Source organism: Anas platyrhynchos, chromosome 12 (genome assembly GCF_047663525.1).
Source record: "Anas platyrhynchos isolate ZD024472 breed Pekin duck chromosome 12, IASCAAS_PekinDuck_T2T, whole genome shotgun sequence".
NCBI lineage: Eukaryota > Metazoa > Chordata > Aves > Anseriformes > Anatidae > Anas > Anas platyrhynchos.
In genome coordinates this window covers 12,325,464-12,351,089 of record NC_092598.1, presented here as the reverse complement: position 1 = coordinate 12,351,089, position 25,626 = coordinate 12,325,464, and the positions used below count along the sequence as shown (strand labels likewise).

At 56.9% G+C, this 25,626-nt stretch overlaps 1 protein-coding gene and 1 long non-coding RNA gene across 8 annotated transcripts in view; one reads left to right on the top strand and one right to left on the bottom strand.

The window, feature by feature from the left end:
- Window positions 1-3,877: 3,877 nt before the first annotated feature.
- LOC140003515 (uncharacterized) lies at window positions 3,878-5,822 on the bottom strand. The gene is made up of 2 exons (XR_011812317.1): window positions 5,704-5,822; window positions 3,878-5,006 (listed from the first exon to the last, which is right to left on the bottom strand). It is a non-coding gene; the product is annotated as an uncharacterized lncRNA (long non-coding RNA).
- Window positions 5,823-5,832: 10 nt separating this feature from the next.
- Window positions 5,833-25,626, top strand: part of PLEKHG4 (pleckstrin homology and RhoGEF domain containing G4) — an 83,621-nt gene continuing 63,827 nt past the window's right edge. For 2 of the 7 annotated variants that reach the window (XM_038185460.2, XM_038185463.2), the window contains exons 1-2: window positions 5,833-6,012; window positions 23,065-23,262. In XM_038185460.2, the coding sequence (XP_038041388.2) occupies window positions 5,947-6,012; window positions 23,065-23,262 (264 nt within the window). In that variant the 5' untranslated portion in view covers window positions 5,833-5,946. Of the gene's footprint in view, window positions 6,013-11,266; window positions 12,037-23,064; window positions 23,263-25,626 lie in introns of those variants that run through there. The other 5 variants (XM_072043911.1, XM_038185461.2, XM_038185459.2 and 2 more) reach the window with 4 other exon arrangements.

Below are 25,626 nucleotides of genomic sequence, written 5' to 3'. Positions count from 1 at the left end.
GCCACGGTCTGGACTCACTGCTGTCTGGGAACCTCTGTGCATCTTGCTCCCTGCAGCTTCGGGCTGGGTTCTCATCACCACATCCCTGTGCTCTCTGCATTTCCAGCCCACCTCGCAGGTTCAGTGTGCCCAGCTGGAGCAAGTAAAATCACTTTTCAGGGTATTCTGTGTCTCAGGAACTTCTAATGCTTGGATCAGTGCCTCGCATGCAGCGCTGAGAACCCCTTCCTCCAGCCCAGCCCGAGCTGCGTGCGCTGGCTTCCGTCCTCCCTCCATCTGCTGGCTGCACGTCCGAAGGAAAGGCCAGCAGCCCGTGAGCTCGGAGCCCTCTCTTTTCTCCTTCAACCCCAGCCACGCTGTGACCACTCGGTCGCCTTCCAGGGTTGGTGGCTCCTGCTGCACCCAGGGGGTTGTGTCAGTATTTCTTCTCATGCTCCAGTCTCTGTATTTCCCTCTCCTGCCTGCACAGGGCTGCTCTGCGCCTCCCAGCGCAGCACAGATCCGTCTCTTCCAGCCTAAAAATACCAAAGCGCTTCAGTGGAAAAACACGAGAACCAGGCCAAACCACGAGCACATGTGCCCAAACCTCTGCTGCTCCAGGACAGAGTAAGGCACAACAAATTAGCTGCCTGTCAGACTGTAGCCCAGAACACACAACCCTCCGACTGTTATTATAAGCAACCCCATCCTGGAGCTGTCTGCCTGCTGCAGACCATTTTGCACGCGGGCTTCTCCTCGCTCTGCCATTAGAGCTGCACATTTTTTCCACAGTGATTTACTTTCTCCAGGGCTCGGCTCCTCCAGTTTCTCCGTGGTGCTTGTGAAGTCAGCAGAGGATGGAAGGCAGCGCTGGAAACGGGGCCCCAGCGGGATGGAAGAGCCAGGCTGTGGGCGATGGGCTGGCGGTGGCCAGCTCCCAAGTCAGCCGAGCAGCAGCTCCGTGCAGTCATCTCAGAATCACAGCCTCGCCATCACACAAGGCGTGTTGGAGCATCAGGCAGCTTTTACATACAGCCAGAGCAGATACATCACTTATTCTGGGGAGCCCCAAGTTGCAGCTAGCATCCAGCTGTCTCACAGGCACCAAATGGAGGGGAAAAATCATTCCTTGAGCTGCCAACTTCACGTTCTCCATTGTGGCAAAGGTGCTGTTGAGTCACCCCACCTCGCGTGCTTCTTCATTCTGCTCCATCTCCAGAGCACTCCTGACTCCTGGTGTGATGTTTTCATGATGGTGGGAAGCAGCTCAGTGGGTGTCCAGCTTCTCCCCTCCTACTTTGCCCTTGGCTTTCCAGCAAATCATGGCAGAGGCTTTGGCCACGTGGACGTGAGAACAGTAGGAAGGCAAACAGAGAATTCAGGAGAAGTGTTCAGTCTGATCGTACCTGGGCGCACACATTTTGGAGACACATCAGCCCACTCATCACTTGTTTCTGCTCCTGTCCATGTGTCCAGGCATCCAGCTCCCAGCCTCCTGGCCAGCTGAGCAGCCAGGACAGGCCCAGGTGCTGTGATGGGGTGCTCCTGGTCTGTGTTGTGGGACACGGATGGGGACGATGAGGAGGTTCCTTTTGTTCTAAAGCTCACAAAATGGGTTTCTACCAGGTGCTGGGGTGTGCAGTTTGTGGCACAGGATCCCTGGCTGCTGCCTCTGCTCTGCAGGACTGCTTGGCACTACATCCTGCTGATGCAAGGGGCTGACTTCCCCTTTGCCTGTTTGGGACAAGCTATCTGCCTGTCCTATCCATGTCTGCCTCCTGGCCAGAGGGTTGCACGGCCACCTCCTAACACCATCTGCTCTTCAGGCCAAGCAGCAGTCCAGCATGACCCTGCCGACCCTCACTGCTTGGAGGCCGGTTTAGGAGAGGAAAAGTGTATGAAGAAAAGGCTGCCCCTCCATGAGGAGCTCATCCCAACCCTTTTGAGCTTCCCACGTCCACCCAAGGACCTACGCCAGGTACACTTCAGTGTCAGATCTCTCACCGCATGGACCTTGGTGCCCAAATCTGGGAATGACCTGATGGGGACAGCACCGTGGCAACTCACCATCACTCGGTGGCCACCAGCACTGCCTGCGATGAGACCTGGAGCATCCTGCTGCTCCAGTGCCACCGCTGCACCCCCTTTCCCCTGCAGCCATCCCTGCTCTCTGACATTCCTCGAAGCCTGCTGAAGGCAACGATTCATTGTCACTCCCGAATTACCTCCAGAGGGGAGGATGTGAGTCCTGGCCCCACTCTGCCCCATGCAGTCGCTCAGCCGATGGACGTGAGCCATCCGGGGCCGCAAGGCGCGTTGTTGGTGACTGAGCCGGCATCAGTCAGCAGCCGGGGAGGATAATGAGGAACAGATTTGTGCTGGGCAGTGGTTCCCATGCTGCGTTCCAGGGCAGAGCAGCCAGGACGGGAGAGCTGCTGCCTTTGTGCTTCGTGCTGCACCCCTCCAGTGTGTGTCGGGCCAGCTCCTCGGCTCACCCGTGTCTCTTTGCTGTCTGCGGGCAGCGAGCTTCCCTCTCCAGCGGCTCTGTCACCCGCTGGGCTGGCCAGGAGGCCGTGCCCGCATCCCGGGTCTGCAGGGGAGCGAGCTGCAGTGTGGACAGGCTGAAGACAGGCGAGCTCAGTGGGATCTTCAAGCCAGCAGGAGCTGGGTGGGGTGATCCACACCCTTCTTCGTGGTTCAGATTTCTCTGCTTTTGCCTGGAGGAGCAGACGGGACTGGGGGACTCCCTGCCTGGGAGGACTGCGTGGCCAGGCTGCTGCTCCTGAGGACTCTTGAAAAACAGCCAGGATGGATGCCGACACGCGGGGACTTTGATTTCACAAGAACTCCAGATCCTCCAGTTGTGATCTTCCTCACAGAGCTATTCCTCGCAGCTGCAGAGAAGGCAAAGATCCCTGAAGAAGCCACAAAGGCTCCTCTTACCTCACTTTCTCCTGGCATCCAGCACCACACAGCCAGGCTGCCCTGAAGGTAAATAAATTAAACTTGCATTGGGTCAGCTGGAGAGGGAGGGAGCTGAGGATGCTCTGGGGAGGCAGCAGCAGCCCACAGGTAGTCCCGAGCCTGCGGGCAGGGCCTGGGAGATGGGCCGTGAAGAAGGGCTTGGGAAGGCCAGGGTGCCCTTCCATTTGCCGTGGGATCCTGTTAGAAATTTGGTTCTGCAGACATGTGTGCTGCGTTTGTGCTGTCACTGCCCGTGCACGACCTTCATCCCCCTGGGGCCCTCGCTGTTGAAGGCAGAGAGCCCTTAGAGCTTTGCTTTGGCCTCCTGGCTAGCTCGGAGGGGGGCTGGCTTTTGAGCTGTGCGTGGGTCTCTGGCAGTTTTGCTGCTCTGAGACTCTCGCAGGCAGCCTGGCGAACACAGGGCTCACAGCTGCCCACGCGGTGCCCTGAAAAACCTCCGCTAGGCATGCTCTGGCAAGCAGCACTGTGCAGAGGTCACCCCCTCCGCATTTCTCCTGGACACTTGTGGTCCTGCCTGCTATTTTAGCCCCCCTCAGCTCCCAGGGTCAGGATATTCCTTCTCACCTACCGCATACGTGCACGCATATGCGGATATTTTCAGTGGGTATCTCCTGCTTATGGAGGAAGCCAGCAAAAGCTTTGGAAAGGTGCCCCCAGAAAGGTGGGGAAAAAAAAGCAGAAAGCAAATACCCAGGCTCAAAACGTGCTATGTTTTCGCGTGCTGTGATGTGGGGGCTGGCTCCCGGGAGCTGACCGCTCAAGGAACACGAGCTTTTGAGCTTTTGTTTTCCTGGACTGCAAGGGCCGGCTGAGTAAGCAGATTAGCCGGCCTGCTGCAGGAGGCTTGCATTGTCTGAGGAAGGCACGGTGGCTAAATAACAGAATTAGCCAGTGACCTCTGAAAGGCTCGCTCTGATCTTTGTTTTCTTCTCCTAAGGAACAGACAGAATGGTTATAAATGTTTGATTTTTTTTTTTTTGTCTCCTTAGCAAAAATAGCTTTTGAAGCAAACAGGAAATTACAGCGTGCAATAAAGAGCAAAGAAAGCCGACCAGCTACCTCACTGAGCTTGGATTTGTCTACAAATCCACCTCCATGTGGGGAGCACAAATCCAGCTCTGATTTACCAAAGGCGACTAAACTGCCCCAAACCCTCACGTGGCAGAAACCCTCTGGGACGCTGCTCCCACTGTTGTACCCAGGCAGAAATGGGGGACCTGTGGGGTGCCAAATCCCGGCCAGGAGATGGTGTGGAGGGCAGGGTGCCCAGGTTAACCTGCCCTTTTATTCGCACCAGAGCCTTGCAGCAGGAGGAAGCAGAGACCTGATGCCAGGCTCACCGACTAGTTCCCCTTCACCATTTAATTACAGATGGGCCCCTGGCTGCGCTGCTTTCCAAGAGACTGCCCCACACGCAGCCTTGGGCCCTAGGTCAGCTTGGCTGCCATTTAATTGGGGTGACAATTAACACCCCCCAGCCTAATCAGCCTGCCTCTGGGGGCGAGCCGCCGCAGCAGCGCGCCAGCAGGGAGGCGTGGGCAGCCTCCATGCAGCCATGGTGCAGCATGGGGGGGAGGCAGGAGAAGGGCCGGGGCTCCCCGGGGGTGCTCCAGGCCGGGGGTTGAAGGGAACGGGGCCGGGTCCCGGTCCCGGTGCCGCTGTGGCCGGCAGATGTCGCCCCGCACCGCGGCCCGGCCCCGGCCACCGCCCGCCCCAAGAGCCCGGGGGCAGCCAGGGATAAGATGGCGGCCCCGCTGCTTCAGTTCCCCCTGAGCGGGGCGCGCCTCTGCAGAGAGAGCAGTTTTTTGGGGGGATAAATGTGTATTCTGTACGCAGTTCCGTGTGGGGTGTGAGGGGAGGATTGGGCAGTGCTGGTCCAGGCTCCTCGGGCTTTGCAGGCTCTCTTTTACAGCGTTGTGGAGGGCGTGTGGGATGGCTGCTCTCTGAGGTGCTTCAGTGCTGGTGCCTCCTGGTCCCGTCCATGTCTGCTCCGTTGTTGCCTCGGTGTGGGAGCAGAGTTCTTGAGGAGGGGAATGGCAGCTCTGATGGAAGAAGGGTGAATGAGAGGAAAGTGGGAGAGACCGATGGCAAGGAGGGGAGGGAGACACACAAATCCTCTCCCTTCACCTGCCTCAAGGCTTCTTTACTAATTTAGTAGTGCTCTCTAGGTTTATTTACTAATTCAGTAGTGTTCTCTAGCCCTGGTGCCTGCTCATTCCCAGTGCAGACACACATGGGGAATGAAGGGCCTCTGGTGTAGGACCCACCACACGATAACCTCCAGGAACCCCCCATGCCTCACGTCCCACCTCCTCTGGGTCCCTGCCTTGTTGCATTTTTTCCCTTTTCTGGCATTCCCCAAGCTTTGCTCCTCTACTTGCCAGCTACATGCGTCCCAAGCCAGCCCTATCCCTGCCAAGCAGGTGGTGCCCATGGAGCACAAGGTGCTCCCCGTCACCTTCTGGGCTCTGGAGCTTTGACCAACAGAGATGGCTCCCAATTCCCCTGGGGAAGAAGACCCTGACCCCAAACTGATGTTTGCCTGCTGCTAAGTGGCTTCAAATTTAGTCTGAAGCCTCGTGGAGCTGCTCAGTTGAGATAGAGGAACTGGGTTCTTCACCACCAGCTGGCAAGGCTGGAGGAAGGCCATGTCTCACCAGGCTGCCATTCTCCCATTAGAAATACCACCAGGATTCAAAGCACTTGAGAAGCACCTGGAGGACCACGAATGGGACTCACCCAAGTTTAGTGGGCAGCACTTGGCCCAGCTGCATGCAAGCAAAATAAGAGCTGGTCCCAGGGAACGCCCATAAAGGCTCTGTAAAGCACTGATTACATGCCCACAGCTGGAGCTGCACCTCAGGGCTGTTGCTCTGCCCCAGGTGAGCGCAGATCTAACCCAGCTGCTTCTCTGCCTGCCTGCTCTGGTGGAGCAGACTGCGGGCAGGTGAGAGCTTTCCTTCTCTCCAGAGAGGATCTGCCATGGGAGAATGGTTTGCAGGATCTGCTGGGATCTGCTGGGCGCAGGCTGCTCTGCAAGCGCTGGCTGTAAGTGTGGGGTTTGTGAGGGGCTGGGGGGCTGGACAGGGTGTTCACCCCGTAGGGATGGTAATCCTGGGGCCAGAGATCCTGGAGCACGATGATGGAGGTGCTGTGGTCCTGTGCCACTGGACCACTGGGTGCTGGCCCCACCGAGTGCCCAAGCTGTGGTGGGCAGTGCTTGATGGTGGGTTCCTCCTTGCTGGAGCCTGGTGGTCAGAAGCCCTCCCTCCTAGCTAAATATGATTGCATTTGGGTCACTTTGGGGGGTGAGAAGGGACAGATGCCATGCATAGAAACATGTCCTGTGTTTGCTTGTGTTTCTGTTGTTGCTCAGCGCCTCTGTGGGGACTGTATCTGCTTCTCCTGGCAGACAAGTGGTATCTGGGTGCTCACATGAGCTGGCTGGTCGATGGCATGAAGTCATGCAGGGGGGTCCATCCTTCCAACCCTCACCCTATTAGGCAGACCTGGAAAGAGGAGCAGGCCTTGGTACCCGTGACTGAGGATGGGATTTGAAGAAGCTGTGAGACCCCGTGCCCCATGTCTGTGGGGCAGGGGCTGGAGGTGGTGGCTGGGCTGGAGCAGGAAGGGTGGAGGTGCCCGTGGGCACGTCTAGCTTGGAGGTGAGCGTGCTGTGCTGTCTCAGAGTACAGTAAACATGTGCTGTTGGGATTAAACAGCATGCAGCACCACTGCCAGCAGGGTTGGTTAGCGTGGGGAGGTAAACAGATGACTGTTTCATGCCATTAAATACGTGGCATCTGGAGAGAGATGGATCAGTTTTAGGCTGCTCTTCAGAGACAGCCAGTCTACCCTTATCTAACCAGAGATGGTGGTGAGTTTTGAAGCAGCCCTCCAGAAGCCGCAGCTGGACTTCTAAGCATTTTGTCCTCAGGAAAGGGAGGCAGTGCCCCAGCTCCGTGGAGACAAACAAGCAGTACTACCAGGATTTCAGCTCTCCTAGCTGGGTCTGGGTGCACAGAGGTTTTGTGTCCTGTTCCAGGCTGCCAGGGGGCTGGGGTCTTTTCAGGCCAGCTGCTCATAAGCCCTGCTCCTACCTGCATTGGGTGTGTTCATGACTTTCACGCTAGGAAAAGTCTCTTGAGGATGTCTCATCCTCACCGAACCCAGCAGGCTCCAGGGTCAGTGTCCTGCCCCAGCCAGTGGGATTTGTCATACTCTTGAGCTGCAGAATCAGCAAGAGGAGAAACCTGCTGGGTTAGGAGGTAGCTGGATGCAGGGTTCGCTGGGGTCTCAGGTGCAGAGCCACAGGGACAGGCTTGGAGCTGTAGAGGTGTTAACTCCAGAGCAGCACACAGCACGGTCACTTTGCAAGTCTCACACCTCCAATTGTGGCTGAAGCAATCCTGCTCTGCGTGAGCATCCTGCAGCAGGAGCAGCTCCTGTCTGTGGCATGCCCAGCTGTATGTCCATAGCAGGAGGTGGTCTTTAAGGAGATGTCCTTGCTCTTTTGCAGAGCCTAAAAGGAAAGTTAAAGAAGCCCAAAGGTGCTCAACATGAAACGAGCATCTTGGCCGTATGATAAGCGTGTTGGGTGAGGACTTGGTGACGGTGGTCTTACCATGAGGGTGGTCAAACACTGGCACAGGCTTCATGTTGAGGTGATTGCTGCCCCGTGCCTGTCAGTGTTCGAGAGACATTTGGACGATGCTCTCAGTAATGCTTTCCCTTTGGTGAGCCCTGAAGCAGTCAGGATGTTGGACTCGACTTGCAGGTCCCTTCCAGCTGACCTGTTCCCCCCTCTGGGCTCTGGCAGTGACTGATGCTCGCATTGGGCTGTAGCTGAGTGCAGACCCCGGGCACTTGGGGATGCCTGGGGCAGGCATTAGATCAGCTCCGCATCTCTTCTCATCTGGGGAAGGTGCTGTGTGTCATCAAGGTGTGCCTTCATGCTCCTGCAGAGAGGCTTTGAGGTTGCCATTCCCTGCTTAGGTCACTGCCCCGTGGGACTGCATGCCGTGGTTGTGCTTGTGGGGTTGCATGTGTGCTACAGAAAGCTGGATATGTGACTTTTTAAAAATATATTTTCTTCCCTGTGGCACGTGTGGCTATCTGAGAACCTTAAGTGGGACCTTCCTGACTTCTGTACCTATAAAACCTCTCCTGTAAAGCTTCTCGGTGGTTGCCTGCACGCCAGGTTTGCACAGAGCAACATCTTGAAGTGTAAGCTGGAGACCTGGTAATTGAGTGGCTCCTGCGTCTTCAGATTGTGAGCGTCACCAGCTGTTGTTATGGAGTCTCTCATCCAGACTTCTGGGAAATCACACCACGATTGTATTTCTGGCTTAAGACATTTATTTATTTATTTATTTATTCCTGATCAGGCTGGGCCTCACAAAGAGGTTGCCGCTTAGAGGTAATTACTTGCTTTCAAAGCTGAATGTCTCTTGAGGATTGCAAATAGAGGATTATCAAATTAATTAGTTACACCAAGAGGTGCTTTTGTGAAGCCAAGGCCTGCTTTGCTTGCGAACTGAAATAAAGGTTTAAATATTACTAAAGCACGTAACACCCACTCTTGTCTTCCTAGTGGGGACAGGAGTCGCTCTCTCCTGAAGTGGTGGTGCAGAGGGCTGCTGGCAGCCCCATTTTTTTTTTTTCCTTTAGTTAAACCTGTGTCAAACAAGCACCCATCGCTGCTTTTAAGGCCAGGTGGGGCCTGATGCTGCTTCTTGGTGGCTTCCCAAATCCCTCCAGGCTGATGGGGCTCACAGTGGGTAGCTTGGTGGGATCATAACGTAACGAAGCTATGCTTTGAGGGCAAGCCTTAATCCGTGGGACATCTGCATGGCTAGGAGAGCCCCGGTGCAGCGACGAGCAGATGCCTGGAAGTGGATTTGGAGTCATCCCTGGGTTCTGCGCTGCCACCGCCTGCTCCTGGGCTCTCCCTGCCCCTGGAAGCCCCCACGGACACGGGAGGTTCCCTGTGCTGTGTGAGGACACTGCTGATCGGGTTAAGCTAACGTGGGGTGCGTGTGTGGGGTTTTGCTGCACGCTGCTGTAGGGAAATCGTCTAGCTGGCGTGCCTATTGCACAACTTCCCCTAGGTCAGAAGATGGCCTTATCCGGCATCCAAAACATCTCCCTCCTGTGTCTCTTCCAGCACAGCTGAGTCCTCTTGGTAAACGCACTGAGCTTTCCCTGACTTGCACAACCGAAAAGAAGCAGAGCTCTGCGAGCAGGGACTCAAAGCCAGAGGCCCTGCCTGCGCTCTCCCAGCCCACGCGAGGCTCTTGACCACGATGCTGCTTCAGCAGGCACTTGAGGAGCTCTGCAGCTCCACGTCCAAGGCCCAGCAAAGGGGAAGCAGGGAGCAGAACTCATCAGCTGCCACGCGAGCTACCAAAGTGGTCCCCCTGGGGTAAAATTGCCCGTCGGTCCGTGCAAAGGACCTGACTCGGCTTGGCCAGCAAACCCAACGCTGTGGGCACGCGCCCCGGTGCCAGGAGCTCTCCTTGTGGGCTGCTTTCATCCGCCGTGGCCCCTTCCTTGCCCCTTCCCGGCTGACAGCAGCCTTTTGCACCGGCTTCAGCAATTAAAACTCAACCCGAGGAAACCGCAGGGCTCGCGCAAGAGCGAGGAGCTGCTCCTGCGAGGAGACAGTGCGAGACTGTGTCGGGAACAAGCGCGGCATTGTTGTCAGCCGCAGCCGAGAGGGGCTGTTCAACACCCACTGGAGTGCTGGCTGCAGCTGTCTGCCATGTGCTGGTGTAGGAAACAGATCTACAATGCAGCAGACGAGGGAAAGGCCACTTTGCAGTTAAAAAAAAAATAATAAATAAATAAAATCTATATTAGGATCCAGCCATGAGTAAACAGCGCCGCGATGTTCCCCGGAGCGCTGTGCCATGGCACAGGAAATCACGTCACCGCCCCCGGCTGCGACGGGGCGAGGTGAGCTCAGCTCTTCGGGAAGATGCTCCTGAGCTCTGAGCAGGGTGGAGGAGGAGGAGGAGCAAGGCTGGGTTTGAGATTTACTCAAATCAGACAGCCCCTTCCCTCTGTTTGTGCACAGGACACCTACAGCCAGCGGATTTCTGGTGGTGCCCTGTGCGGTGTTGGCTTGGGAGCTTTTGGAGAGCTTTTGGTTGTCACATCTATGGCTGAGACATCCGCTGCACTTCAAAAACCAGGTGAAAAATGTGATGGAAACCATACCGGGGCTGTGTGCACACCCTTACACGGTGCCCTCCTCGTCTGTGTTTATGGGGATGCTGTAAAATCCTGCACCAGCCCCCAAAGGTGCCATCCTTTTTCTGGCCTCCTGGATCACTCCTGGCCTCCTGAAGGGAATCCCGCCCGTCATGCTGCAGGTGAAGGACCAGCAAGGACATCTCCATAAAACTCCTGAGAGGCGTGGTGGAGCTCTTCTGCCTCCTCTGACTTTGCGGCAGGGGCTGGGACTCCCGCAGAGACAGCTCAGCACCTCTGCTGGCAGGAGGTTTGTCAGCCAGCTGCGTGCCACGAGCGCACCGGGGGCACATCGCTCTCCGTGTTGCCCTTATCAGAGCAGGGACAGCCCCTGGGGAGGCTGCCAGCACCTGCAGGAGGATGTTGCAAAGGTGTAGCCACATCTTTGGGCTGTGAGATGCGTTTTGGGGATTAAATGAAGGGCAAAGCTGCTTTGCAAACACAGCCTTGTGCAGGCAAATCTGTGCTCGGAGGCTCTGCTAAGGAAGCGTGCCAGGTTCCTCGCCCTTGTGCTGTGAATTTGACAGGGAAAGAAAGGTTCTTCTGCAAAGTGCAAACAGTGATGCAGCTGCTGTGCTCGGATCTGCTGTCAGAGTCGCATCCCATCCAGGAGGACGTCTAGATCCCGCAGGGGACGTCTTCCCTCCTGCCGTGCGTCCTCACGTCCTGCCTGAGCCACCCTTCCTCTTGGCATGGGCTTTGTGTGACCGGCACCGGGATGGTGCCGGCATCGCGGCCTCCTGCTTGGAGGCTGGTTCCTGCCGAGGCCACACGGTCCCAAATCCTGCGGCCAGGCCCTGGCCTCATCCCCAGGGCTTCTCCTGGGTGTCACCTCCCTCTGCACGCCACCAGACCCCGCGGTGCCCGGCGGCACCTGCCTCTCCCTCCCTCCCTCTCTCCCTGCCTCGGCGGTTCTGCCCTTTCCCGTTGTCACTTCTGGAGGCTGTTGCCTGCCTGCACGGTGACCTTCCCCACTCCCGGGCAGTTTTCTGGCCCCTGGCCATCTTAAACAATTAATGGAGGGGTGGAGAAACTTGCCATGTTAAATTACTTCCTCCTTTGGGAGGGGGCGAGGTCTCCACATCTCGCCTGATACCAATGCAGTTTGTTGCCGCTGCCTGAAGCGGTCACTGCCTCTCTTGTTTTCCTTCCAGAAGTTACAAAAACAGCGTTTCTCGGGGCTCTTTGCTATTCCTCAGCGTTTTTCTGCCTAATCCGTAGCGCTTCCCTGAGATCTCGCAGAGCGGAGAAACTTCCCTGAACTTGGAGAAAAAGCAAAGCCGAGCGGAGAGGAGAGGAGAAGAGAGGGGGGCGTTTTTGCTGGGAGAAACCTCCCCACGACGCTGGAGACCTTCTTGGGATGTCTGCGGTGGGCTCGTTCTCCTCCAGCAGCTTCTCAGACCTGCGAAAGCATCTCCCTGCCACGGAGCATCCTCGCTGAGCGGGCACCGGGCGCGGCGAAGGACACGGCGATGCCGTAAGGAGCAGCCCGCGAGCGTCCGCTGGCTCTACCCGTGTCCCTGAGGTCCCTGAGGGGCTGGGGAGCTCGGCACCCTGCGTGATGTCCCTCCAGCGCTGAGCCCTGGGGTTGGCTGTCAGAGAAACCTTGGAGGTCCCCTGCTCGGTAGTGTCATGAGTTAGATTAGTTGGAGCCGCGCTGGGGGCGGCGAGGGCTTGGATTACAGTCCGGGACTCCAAGTGCTTCGGTAGTTCACGTCGGAGGGGAGAGGAGACGCCCCGTCGCGGCACACATGGAGGAAAACGAGAAGAAACGCCGCTTTTGGAAGTGAGGGGGGGATAAAGGAGGCCGGGAAGATGGTAAGGAAATCGCCGCGGAGGGCTCCCGAGCGGGGCGGTGTGGGATGGAGCTGGACGGGGCAGCCGGCGCTATGGGAAGCAGCTGCTCGCGTGCTTCCCGTTACTCAGATGGCACGGAGCACCCTTGGGTGCCGGCTCCTAAGGGTGGCTGCAGGGCCACGGGGCTCCTGTTGTGTGCTTCTTGGGGCTGCAGCCCTGCTGGGATGTCACAGAGCAGGAGGCACAGGCTGGCTGCTGGGCTCTCCTCCTGCCCCGGCCCCTGCCAGCCCTGCCAGGGGGCTGGAAATGGGTGTCCTGCATGGACACTGCCTCCACGCAGGGCCTGGGGAAGGGCAGAGCTGCTTTTCTTCCACCCAGGGTTGGTGCTGGGGGGTTGAAGGAAGCCCTGAGAGCCTGGCTGGGCAGCAGAGCACCCCATCTCCCCAGGGGGAGCTGCAGGGCAGTCCTGAGCCTGGCTGTGCCATGCACAGAGGTGTCCGGGTGAGGTCCTGCTACGGGCCAGGCTGGCTCCTGGTTGGATTTCCTCTCTCTCAAATGCCCGGCTTCTGGGCTTGGAGAAGCTCGGCTTTCTTTGAGATGAGGTGCTCGGCTCGTGGCTCTGTCCCTTCCCGTTGTCACCCTGCCTCTCCTCTGCACCCTTGTGTGCCTGCGTCGGCGCCGTACCTCCTGTCCTCTCCTGTCCCACTGCAGGCATCTTGCTTTGACTTCTCACCCCAGCCAGCAGAGCTCTTCCTCGCAGCTCTGCTTCTGTAGAGGTGCCTTTGATCCTCAAGATCTTCATCCCCGGTGCTGCCTCTTGTTCCATGGTGAGGCAGAAGCTGCCCGGAGCGGTGCCATGGCCGGGCTGGGTGCCGAGGAGGGCCTGCAGGGGATCAGGGAGGGCTCTGAGGGGACCCTGTGCCCCTCAGGTGCTGCCTTCAGGCCTGGAAGCTGCAAGGAGCAGTGCTGAGAGGCCAAGCTGCCCGTGGGGAGAGAACAGACCTGGCTGCGGGTGCTGGCCTCGCCGCAGACCCCAGGTCCCTGGCGGGTGGCTGTTCTCAAGGTCCCAGCAGACCAGAAGTGATGTCTGTGGGCGGCTGAGATGCGGCTGCAGCTCCGAGCTGTGCAGCTCAGCTCGCCTTTCCTGGTGAATCAACATACCCTGCAGGCAAAAGATTTGGATCAGAGCGAACATGGCTGGGTCTGGTGGCCTGCGTGAGGTTTCCCCGTGGCCGTGGGGCTCGGCGTGGTGCAGCTGCAGGCTGCCCAGCTCTCTGGGGCAGGTGATTCCTCGCTCTCATGCTTCAACACCGGGGATGTTCTGCTCTGTGTGCGTGGTATGTGGGGCTGCACCACGGTGACGTCCCCAGGCTGAGGGACGGCTTCCTCCCTGGAAACTGCTCTTCCACCCTTCCCAGGACGATTGCTGCTGCTCTTCGATGGCAGCGGGGGCACTGTGGGCCCGGCACGTGAGTTCAGGGAGGCTCCCACAGCTGTGCCCCGTGAACTTTTCTGGTGGGTTTCAGCAGAAGAGAGCCTTTCTTTTATCATCCAGTGAAGTCTTTTCCTGGGGTGGGAAGGAAATGAGGTTGGGAATCACAAAGAACTTTAAGCATTGGGGATCTTCTTTATTTCTATGCCTAAGCAATGGGCAGGATTTTGGAGCACAGAGCCCGGAGATGTAATCCTGAGCACATGGAAGTGGTTGGAAAGCACCTTCTCCAGGGTGACAGCTTGTGCCTGATGCCCACCTTCTTTCCAAAGCCCCTGGCCAGCAAGCATTTATGGTGAGACGCTGTGGGTTTCCAGGGAGGAACGTGCACCAAGTATCAGCAATTCCTGGAAATCAGCATCCTGCAACAACCCGCCTCTGGCCATGGCCACGTTTGATGCAGGAGCAGTCTGGAGGTTTATCTGGCTCACGGTGGGGCAGCACAGTGGGGAAGCACTCTGGGCTTCTGCCTGAGCTGTCCCGTGTGGTTTGTAGGATGCCACAAGGGCAGGGGTGCTTGGTAGCTGCAGGCTGTGCGTGCTGGAGGTGCTGGCTTTCCAACAGCCCCGTGGGAGATGCGCTCAGGAGCCACGTGCGTGTGGATAGCGCTGCCTTTGTCGCCACTACATTACGCTGCAAATCTCCTCTGTGATTGTTTAAAGAAAAGAGCGTTGCTGGAAATGGGATTGATGAGAAATGGCAACGGAACAGTGGCTGCTTCAGCAACAGAGAGGGTGCTGAAGAGGAAGAAGTCCTTGAGGTGCCACCAGCATGTGAACCGGGATGCCAGCCCCTAGACACTAGAGCACAGAGCTCCATGGAGCCAAGTTTGGAAAAGCAGGCCCAGGATGGGATGTGTTGCTGACTGAAGTGATAAAAGCAATAAAAAGCAAGGACAGCCTGCGAGGGTGAGCTCCCCGCTCGTGCTGGTGGGATGCTCTGGGCTGTGCTTGCACTCCACGTGTGATACCTGGCCTGCAGCTCAGGGGAATGAATGGATTTTGGCTCTGAAGGTTCGGCCCTGCCCAGGTCTCTCTGCCACGTGCAGTGCCCCGTCCCTGGTGGCTAGTTTCGTGTTTCACTTAAGAAAGGAACAAAACATTGGGATGTTCTTGTGGTGAGTGCTCCTGGCAGCTTTCATGCTTATCCCACTTGATTTTTTTAATTTTTTTTTCATCACTGGACGCCAAGCTGAAACCTTGAGATCAAAGCATCCCAAGGTGAATCTGAAAATCTTCCCCCTGCTCAAATTTACCGTGGGTTGGGATGCCCAGGATGCTGCTGGGGCAGCCAGCCACTGACATGATGGAATCAAATGGCTCGAGGAGAAACGGGGAGCAGCCGAGGACTGCTGCACGTGCTCCTCCTGGACGTGTGGCAGAGAAAACCTCCGTGGGACCTTGTGGGCAGCCCCAGCGGGGCGAGGTGCTGCGGGCGGCTTGAAAGCACAAGGAGGAAAAGCCGACGGAGTTCTGGAGCTCTGAGCTAGGTGTCCACCTTGAGCTTCGCAGCCTGTGCGAGGTGTGGCAGCACTTGCAGGAGCCTGAGTTTGAAGGTTTCCTTCGCAGGCTCCTCCAGGAGGATCCCTTCCTTCCCCGGGGGCCCCCTGTCGAACCTCCCAACAAAACCCGAGCCTCAGACGCGGTTAAAGGATGTGGATTATTTGCTGTCTGTTGTCATCTTTCTGAATACATTTACCTTTTGAACAAGGTCCCTCTCATACGCTCAGGAGGCTGGTATGCAGACCCGTTAATGGATCAAGGGGAAAAATGCCTGTGGATGTATTCTCCTTTGTGTTTGGGCTTATAACCACCCACGTTTTGGCATACATCCCTTCTGTGCACAAAGATGTCTTTTAGAAATCTCTAGTTAAATCTCCACCCTCCTTTGATATGTATGGAAATAATGGGACACGTGAGACTGTTTTCTATTTGGAAAAAAAAAAAAAAAGAAAAGGAGCTATAAAGGGAGTAGCTTAAAAGGCCTGTGTTTACTCCTTTCTAACTCAGGAGTTTAGTAAAAGCAGTGCGCTGAATTTATGACTGATGTACTTAGCTCTCCGGGAGGCGCTCATTTAGGGCTTTAGCTGAGTATAGGGGAAATGTTTTCACCCGGGCTTGGCTGCTCGGAGGCAGGGCTTCAGCACACGACTGAGTGCCTGTGTCCTTTCCCCAGCCAGCTCTGAGAGTCTCAGAGGAATTTTATCCACGCAGGGCATGGACTGCTGCTCCTTGCGGTGCCCGGGGCAGAGCTGGCACAGCCACAGCCACCTGCGCTGCCCTCCTGTCCTTCTGGCTGCTCCTTCCTCAAAGCCGAGGGCACCTGAGCTGGCGTCTGGTCTGCCAGCTGCTTCCCCACATCGGGGACGTGCAGGGATTCACTCCTCCAAGGAAAAGCCCTCGCACGCTTACTGTTTTCTCCTACAAAGAACCAGCCCCTCCTGGAATCGCTGCTCCGGCGCTTTGGAGCGCTTTCCTTTCCCCCTCGGTGCAGCAGGACTCACGTTTCACGTGCACATGGTCAGGCAGGCTGCTTAAAGCCAGAAGGGTCTGTGGCTCATCTGTTAGGGGATGCTGGGGCCGTAGAGCGTTACCTAGCTCCCACGTTGGGTCTGGGAGCTTTTAACTACAACGTGTTCTTTTCTTGGGGGCATCCACCCTCAGTTACGGAGGTTGCAAGAGGTGCAAAATCTGCCCTTGGGAGCCTGTCCCAGGAGCTCGTGCACCTTGCAGGGGAGGGATGGGATCTGGATGATGGGATTTGGCTGCGGCCTCGCGCTCAGAGCATTTGCAAGGCTGGCAGAGAAGCAATAACCTAAATGGAGACCCTGGGAAGAGCGTTTCTGGCACTCGTCAGCTGTCCTGCTGAAGGATTATCGTTTTCTCTCGGAGCGCAGGAGGCTGCCCATCTGTCGTGAGATGCTCCCATGTGGGTGGCTGAATGCGAGGTGTTGGTTCTGGTCTCGTGCCCCTGCCTGAAAGGTGTCGAAGCGAGCTGACCTGCTTGGCCGAGATCTTGCTTGGTGGACTTTGTGTCTGGATAACCAAATCTTGCCTTCTGCCTACACAGATATCGGGTAGGAGTCGGACACGGTAAGGACACTGCTGCTCAGGTCATTTTGCCAACTCGATGCCAACCCCTGAAGCTGAGAGCAGAGCAAATAAGATCAGATGAACGAGCTGAAGCAATTTCTTCTGTTGGGTGGCGCAGAGAACGGTTTTTAGAGCGTTTGCATGAAGAGCCCAGCAAGAAAAGGGAGCCTGTTGTAAGTCTGTCGTAATGCGCCTTTGTCCTTATGGAGAAGTGGAAATTCTTGGCTCGGTCTGCGATATCCGACAGGATTTAGCAAGCCTTATCCTGCCCTGGTGTCCGAGTCCATGGTAGGAGCAGGGAGCGAGGCACGTGGTGCTGCTCGCTGCGTGAGCTGGGGGAGCCAGCGATGTCCTGGGGACCTCGAGGACAAGCACAGCCACGGCCACCAAGCCCTTGCGCTCTTCCAGCGTGAGTCTGTTGCTGGGAAGGGTGTTTGGGGAGCGCCCAAGGCTTCGTATTGTGCTGATTACAGCTTTGGTAATTAATTGCATGGTTAGCTATGCCAATGATATTAGAAAAAAAAAAAATCTGTGCTTAGACAGTTATTTCAGATTAAGGATTTAATCTCTTGATTAAACTAAACCAAAATAAGCTGGTTCCCAGCTGTAGGACGCTGGTGTCTGCGCAGCCCTTCTCACCCACTTGCTGGCTCTTCCTTCAGCTGGAGCACGTCTGTGTGAGGACAGGCCTTCAGTCTGGTCTTTCAGATGCTCTTCAAGCACCTCTATTGCCCCCTGATCTATTGCTAATGGAAAGCAGCAGGCCTTTGGGAGCAGGGGCTCTGGATAAGACCTGCCTGTTGCTCCGTTCGCTGCGAGCTTCAGTTCAGGGTGCGAAACATCCCTGCAAGGAAAGGCTGATCTCTGTTTCCCGGTGCTGCTCCTCTCCGCTTTTAAGAGGACTTTCTTGGGTTGTGGGTCTGCCTTTCATCCCCGCTTTGGCCTCCCTAATCTGTTCAGCAGTTGTCAGCAGCTCTCCTGATGTGTTGGGTGTTGCGAGGACAGACGAGAAAGACACAGGCCCTGCTCCAGAGAACCTAAAAGAGCTAAAATGAAGGGTAGAGAGGAGGAACGTGAGCGCAGAGCCCTGGTGGAAGAGGTGCCGGGTGCTGCCTGACCACATGCGATGCTCTTTGTTTCGGGGAGCAGGGCTGGAGATGGCTGGGAGAGCAGAAACCTCGCCGTGCCAGCAAGGGTCTCCGTGGGTCCGAGTCCCCTTGGGGACACGAGTCACATCCAAAGCCTGAGGCTTGCAGGAGGTTGTGCTGTGCTTTCACAGCAACCTGGGATGTCCCCCTGGGTGCAAACCAACCAGCCCTGGGCTTGGAGGGCTTTGGCCCGGCTCTGGCCCTGCCTTTTCACGCGCTGAGCACGCCCAGACCTCCAGCATGCGCAGAAGCAGGGCCTCAGAGCTGAAAAGCAAATACATCATTTTTCCCCTTTTGTTTAATTAAACGAGAGATCATGAGTTAATCGCTTCCAAGCGCTTGTTTTCCTGCAGCGCCTGGAATGATAATCCCGCGCGCTGCCCAGTAGGAGCTGCTTTGGCTGCCGCGAGAAGGGCCGGGGAACGGGGGGAGGCATCTGGAAACGATTCCTCGCACCACTCCCTGCGAGGCTGCCGGGGCTGCTGGAGGCACAGCGTGCGAGCGAGGCCGGCCTGGGTGAGGCCACAAGTGTTCCTCCCGGGTGCTGCGCTTTTTCTCCCCGAAAAAAATCCCTAAAAAAATAGCCCAAAGAGCAGGTAGAGCCGCCCGTGGTTATCTCACAGGGCGGCGGTGTGCGTGCCCACCTCTGGAGCCGCAGGGTTGACCAAATTGCGCGTTATTTTAGCCAAAACGTCCCAAGGCAGGCGGGGTGCCGGGGCCAGGCGCCCTCCTCCCAGCCTTCCCCCTCCCCGAGCCTCGCAGCGAGCGGCCGAGGGGGGAGCTGGCACTTGTTCTGGGAAGATTTTTCTCTCTTGAACTCATTGCCGCCGCGATTAGAGCGGCTCAGGAAACGGGGATGGGAGGGTTCTCCTCCCTGCAGGAACAGAGTGGGAAATCTCAAATTTTGTCAGAAAAACAAGCCCTAGCTTTTAGCCAGGGACCTTTCTGATCAGAGAAACGTCTCTCTTTCTCTCTCTCCCTTTTTTTTTTTTTCCTTTTTTCTTTTCAAAGGAAAAGCAGCCTAGCTTCAGGCTCGGTGTCGGAAAGTGGAAAGGGTTCACGGAAAGCCCAGAGGTCTGTTTTTACTGGAAATGAGGTTTCTCACGTCAGCTGAGAGCCGAGCAGCCCCAGCCAAGCGGCGCAGCACGGCAGCCCCGTGCTGGCGGCAGGACGGGCTCAGCGCCTGCCCCGTGCTCCTTTCCCCCAGTCCCCAAAATCTGGCTGGGGGCCACGGGCAGGCACTGCCCTGCGAGCACTCGGAGCTGTGCCTCTTCCCAGTTTTCTCTGTCACTTTTCCTTTCCAGTTCTGGGGTCTGGGAGGGTTGGGACATCTCCTCCCCGCACCTTTGCAGGAGCTGTTGGGTTTCCTAGGACCTGGGTTTTCCTCCCCGGGTTGCTCCTAGCCCTGCCAGGCCAGGCACTGCTGGGTTTATCCACGGCACGGTGGGATGCTTAATTCCCTCTTGGGCTGCTCAGGTGGGGCGTTAGGAGGTGTTTCTCAGGGCAGAGCTGCATGTCCTGTCCTTGGGCTAAATTCCTGCTGTGAGTTGAGCCCTCAGCACATTGCATGGGCTGGTCCTGCCTGCTAGAAGGGAGCGTCGCCTGCCCGAAGCCTTGGGCTCGGCAAGCAGCGTGGCCTCACCCTGCTGCTAGCTTTTCGGAGCCTTCAGACAGCATCTGGGCTGTCAGCGAGGAAGATTTGTGCCTCTTCTTCCTGTTGTCCTTGACCAAGACTCGGCGTTTTGCAGACAGCTGTGCTTGAGCGTGATGCTTCCTTCCAGCCACGGTGGTCGAGTGCATCGCAGGGAGCGCTGCAGCCCTTCCCCGCGCTGGGCTGAGGTCCCAGGCATGTGCCTGGGGTGTAGCCTTGGGGATTTTCTCTCCGCTCCCCGGGCAGGCTGCCTCCTTCTCCAAACCTGCAGGGGGGTCTCCAGCATCCAGCCGTAACCGCTGAGCGGCAGGTCCCAAAGAGGAGTAACTTGAGTCGGAAGGAAATGCAGCATGGCAAGGCTTCCCAATGATCCGAGCAGCTGTGTAACTCGCTGCCTGCCCACGGAGGCAGGCAGAAATTTAGATGAGTGCACCCAGAAAGGGCTGAGGAGCTCCTTGTTTGCCTCCTGGCAGGCTCCTCGCCCATGCTGCAGCGGCTGCTCGCCCTAGAGGAGGTAGGTGGGTCCCCGGAGCAGGGCTGTGAGTGATCCCCGGCTCCTTTTCCTGCTGCCTGCTTCTTTGTCCTGTGCTGGGGCTGCTGCCAGGCCCTCCTTGCCTCCCCTCTGCCCTGCCTCCTGCTCCTCGCTGCGGCTCCAGCTGGGGAACAGGGCACGTAGGGCCGAGCAGAGATTGCCACGACCATCTCCATCCCTCTGTTCTCTTCGCAGCACCCGTGGCTCCTGTTACACCGTGGAGAGGATCAAAAACCCGTCCCACCCTGCTCGTTTCTACCCCTTTGCCACTCGTGAAGCCCTCCTGGGCTCCCCCTGCCCTCCCAGGTGGGACCACGCCGGCTTCTCCTCTCCCTCGCCGCCCGCCAGCCCTGCACCGACAGCCGGCTCCCAGCTGCGGCACGGTGAAAGCTGCTGTGGCCGGACGTGACCTTAACCTGGGCTTTATTTAGCGCTTTGATTTATGGAGGAGTTATTTTAAAAGCCTGTTTCTCTTTTTGGGAGGTGTGGCGAGCGTGTGGTGGCAGCGTGCGGGAGTTCATGGGGCTCCTGTGCTATTTACAAAGAAGCGTTTGAGTCCGGAGACCCATTTTTTTTTTTTTTTTCCTTGGGCAGATGCTCTCTGGCTCGCTTGGAAAGCGCTCCTGTTTGCGTTTGTGCCGGGTGGCTGAAAAGGAGCAAGTGTCCCATTCCCCACAAGGAGGAGGATGTGGCAATGCTGCTGGGGGGCTGCGTTCTCCAGGAGGGCCCCTCCTGGGCTTTGCCAGCTCTCCAGGCGTGGGCAGGAGTGGCAGTAAGCCGTGGCAGCAGTGCCGTCTCCGTGGATCCTTGCTGGGTTTAGCTAGCTCCCCTCCTCTCAGGACCCTGGCCCCATTATTCTGGGTTGCAGAAATTTCTCTGTGCACCCGCAGGGTGGTTGCATCCCCTGCGTGACACGAGGGATGCAGCTCGTGGGTCAGCCGGGCTGCAGACTTCAGATTTATTGCAGTGCTGGATGCTGTCCCCTTCTCCTGGGGGTTCATCCGAGCTCCCCGTGCCTCCAAACCCCAGCTCCTTGGGGTGTGTGGCCGCAGGCCCTGCAGGTGCACCCCAGCGAGGTTGTTCCCACAGCTCCCTCGGCAGCCTCAGAAGCCTGCATCGCCTCTCCATCACCTCTCTGTCCCTTTAAAGCCTGCACAGGGACCACGACTTCACGGTACGGCACAGCTAGAGAGACGTAAAACCTCTTTACAGTGGCTACAGGCTGTGCTTATCCTGTATTTCACCAAAGGAAGGGCTAATATGCGACTTGGTTTATTTTAACCTTATAAAGGATTTTTGATTCGGTGCCAATGTTAATAATTGTCCTGTGCAGGCTTCGCTCAGGCAGCAGGAATGGTGCGAGAACCTGAGAGCAATGCACTGACTCATGTGCAAATATTTTTCCTTCTTTGTTTTATTTGCAACAGCAAACGAAATTCGTTGTGTGTGGGGGGGGATTATTATCTGAAAGAATTCTGCGAGAGGGATGGGGCAGAAGGCGGCACAGACCTTTCCTCCCCCCCCCCAGCTGGTTTTGGCTGAGATTTTGCATCTGCGTACAGCAGAGGGTCAGGTGGAAATTTTTTTCAGCTCCTACCAGCTGCGATGCTGCACGAGGCAGCTGGTTTGCTGTCACCCACGTTCGCCAAGTTTGGGGCAGGGAGGGATTGCGGAACGGCCTCGTCTCTCCCGTGCCGTCCTGCCTGCTGTCCTACAGGAAGGCTTCACAGCCAAGCAGCGAATTCATATGGTGCCTAAAACACCCAGCCCTCTAAACGAGGAATTTAAGGGTCGTTGAGCTGGGCAGCTGGGAAAAATGGGAAGGTTTTTGTGAGCAGCATCCTCTCTGCCGTGGCTGCTGCTCCTTTCAGCTTCCTTGCTCTGAGGCTGGTGCAGTTTCTCAAGCCGGTGCCTGGAGGGATGGAGCCCTTGGAGAGGAAGAAGTGAAATGGTTTCCTTCCTCCTGATCCATCCATCCCGCTGTTCCCCGGTGGCAGCACGAGCTTTGTTTAACTTTCTCTCCAAATCTTGCTGTGGGACTGAGGTATGTTTTCAGGCATGTCCATGCAGCTGTTCCTGTTCTACAGGAGGCTGGAGGCTTCTGGGCCAGAGGCTCGAATGCTCGCGTTGTCTCTAGTGAAAGGAGGTGGATTTATATCAGACGAGAATCTGGCCAGACACCTGAGTAAACTTTCATTTGGTTTTGTAACAAAACTCACTCCCACTGGCTTTAGGTTAGCCAGAGGGGTCTCCTCTACAACAGAGAGGCAGGGAGGGATCTCGCTCCTCTCCGCAGATGCGTGCGGATTGTTTGATTTTTTGGCAAGCTCTCTGGCCTTGCACCCATGCAGCAGAGCAGAATTTGGCCTCTGGCACTGGAATCGGTTCTGACACTGCGGGCAGGCTCTGCCGGGCAGGCTCCCCAGAACAACGGTGGGAGCCGTGAAGCCGTCGCCTCCGATCCCTGAGCAGGAAGGGGGCATCCATGTGCCCACTCGGGCCCTAAAGGCAAACTCATAGATCCTCTTGCGAGGCATCTCTCGCTGCAGAAAGCTCCTGGAGTGAGCCTTTCATGAGAGTAACTCTAAAAAAAGGAGGAATTACACAGGTGAGTAGCTTTCGCTCTGGCATCAGCCTTCAGATCACAGCTCGCTGAGGTGCCCCTGCATCTCTCCTTGGGCTGCGGAGGGCCATAATGCCGGGCTGTAACGCACCTGAGTGCCGGCGGCACTTCCAGCCCCGGGTGCCTGGAGCGTGGGGCTGCCGATCCGCGCGCCCCATGAGGCTCGCGCTCGCTCGCACGCACTCACGTGCTGCGGTAATGGTTTAATAGCAGCCCCACCCAGCCCAGCCAGAAGGACTTGCTGCGTAAGCAAAAGCAGGGAAATCTCGCCTCTGCGCGCAACGCTCTGCGAGCGCTTCGCTCACTTTTTGGGAGAGTTTTATTTTTTATTTTTTATTTTTTTTTTAATTCCCTTCTGGAATCGCCGGTGCCAAAAGAAACCAGAAGGGACGGCAGCTGGCTCCTTTTGATCCTCTCTGCTCCTGCTGCTGGGAGGTGGCTGCGCTCCTGGTGTAGGGCTGGCCGGGGCGTCCCGCGCCGTGGCACCACTTAATGCTTCCTCTCTTGGCAGGACTCGGAGTCGCTGGACGGTTGCATTCAGAGTACGTTATCGGCGCTCTACCCTCCGTTCGAGGCTACCGCAGCCACTGTGCTGTGCCAAGTTTTTGATGTGGTGGAGAAGACGTACCGTGGGGATGGACTGCGCTACCTCATAGACTTCCTGATCCCAGCCAAGCACATCCTGCAGTGCATTCAGCAGGATGCCTGTGTGAGTATATCCCGCTCTCTAAGGCCTGCTAGGGCTTCTTCAGAGCCTTCTTTCTGCTTGAGTACTGTAAAAAACCTGGCAAAAAAGTGCTTGCATGCGTGCGGCAGCCTAGGCGGGAGGAGGGCAAGGCAGACAATTCGGAAAGAGTTGAGAAATTGTTATTGAAAGTTAACCTTGCCGAGCTCAGATGTGGAGTGCTGCCCTTTCTTTCCGTAACCTGAAACACGAAATGGGAGGCTTTTGGGAGACTTAGCACAGCCTAAGCCTCCCCGTTTGCTGCGTAGGGCTGAAGCGGGTGGCTTCTGACCCCAGCCATTCCCTGGCCGTGGGGATGAAGCTGGCAGGAGGACGCTGGCAGGAGGCTGCGTGGGGCGAAGTGCTGCCAGTCGGTGTTTTTCCCAGAAGCCTGGCTCCCCTTTAATGGTTGCTGGAACGGTCGCAAGGCTCGGTAGCCCCGAGGAGTCACGTTACGCTTACTGCCAGAGCGAGCCCAAGATTAATGGGCTTTACTGTCGGGAGGCTTAAATGTTAGAAACGATGAGTCAAATGCCTCCATCACAAACTTGGCTCAAAGCTTGCGTGATTAAAAAAGAAAAGAAAAGGGCGGGGGGAACACCACCACCCTATGCCTAGGGTTTGTTCTAGCTTTTTTTTATCTTTGTGTGTATAAGGTAGATGTGGCCAGGTTTTTGATAGACCTCCTCATGGCAGGGGACTTTTGGGAGGAGGAAAAATAAGTAAGTACGAGCTGAAATCCTCATTTATTTATCTGAAAGAGGTGAAGTGCTGAGGAGAACACCCCTAGCATTTGATGGATCCAGGTAACAAAGCATGGGAGCTGGGGTTGGATCGTCCCACGGGCTGTGTGTATGCACATTTTGGTAATGAACTGTGTTCATTAGAACAGGGATTCCTCCCAAGGTGTCTGCACAGCTGCTGTTTTTAACGCCGTGACGCACATTGTGGCGTTCCCTGTGAGAAACAGGAGGTTTGGGGTTTGTGTTGACTAGTGATTACTGCAGGACGGTTCATGGCTTTCCCCTGCCTGCCTCCCTCACAGGGTCACTGGGCAGGGAGAATGGTGCTGTGCCCCCTTCGTCCCCGTTTTTTGGGGATGGAGGGGTTGGTGGCAGGGCTGGGGCCAGCATTGGGGCTGGGGCTGGAGCCCTCGCCTGCCTCAGGCCATGGCCGCCCTCAGGGGGAGGCCATGCGGGGCTGGGGTGGTGGTGGTGGTGGTGGCGGTGGGCGGGCCTCGGCCTGCCCAACAGCCAATGGGAGGAGAGCTGAGGGCTGCGGCAGCCAATAGGAGCGCGGAGATGCCTTGATGGGCATGAGGTGGTGGGACGGGGGCGGGAAGCCCTGGGGCGGGAGGGCTGAGGCGAGGCTGTGAGGGCGGCGGGGCCTGAGGGGGCCCGGGGCAGGCGAGGTGAGGGCTTGGGGGGGCTGTGGGGGTGCTGTGAGGGCTCGGGGGGGCTGTGAGGGCTCGGGGGGGCTGTGAGGGCTCGGGGGGGCTGTGAGGGCTCGGGGGGTGCTGTGAGGGCTTGGGGTGAGCTGTGAGGGCTCAGAGGGGTGCTAGTGAGGGCTCGGGGTGGTGGGCTGTGAGGGCTCGGGGGGGCTGTGAGCCCCCCCCGGCCCTAACTGACAATTTTGTGTTTCAGAGCTGGCGATGCAGGGAGAGTGAGGAGAGCTTGAGGTACCTTGTGGTGTCTTTAGAGCAGGGCCCTTCATATTTCCCTTTATACTTCCCTTTCCCTTTGAGTTTTTATTACTGAAACTTATTTCTTGCATCCTGCGGGCCTGTTCTCCCCAAAACCCCTTGCTGTCTCAACTCTCAGGGCCGTTTCTTATTACTTGTTCTTTAAAAGTTCTCTCTGCCTTTTCCAGTGTAAACAAAAGCAGTGTTCCCTCCTTAGCTTTCATTCAGCGTGCCCGTGTGAGCTTTGCCTCAGCACACTAAAGGGCAAAAAAATAACTGCTGCCTGAATGGCTGCTGCAGGAAATACTGAGAAACCTGCATCTCTTCCTCAGTGACAAAAATGTGAGTGGCTTCGTGAAATATTAGATGTCTTCGTGGGCTTCTGGTGGGCATAACAAACCCAGCAGTGTGTGACCCCAGGGGCTGGGGAGGTGAGGGTGTGCAGGGCAGTGCCAAAGGGCCTGTCCCTGCTTAGAAACCAGGTTTTGTTATGGGCCTTCAGATGACATCCTGGGCTAAAAGGACCTTTGCAACATCTTTGTCATTGGTGACCAGTTATTTCCTAAAAAGCAGCATCCTTTTTTTTTTGTTTTTTCCTTTTTCTAAAAGGCAGCACAGAGTCAGGCGCTGGCGCTCCTCTGCCCAGCCTGGGTTGGCTCTGGCAGTGG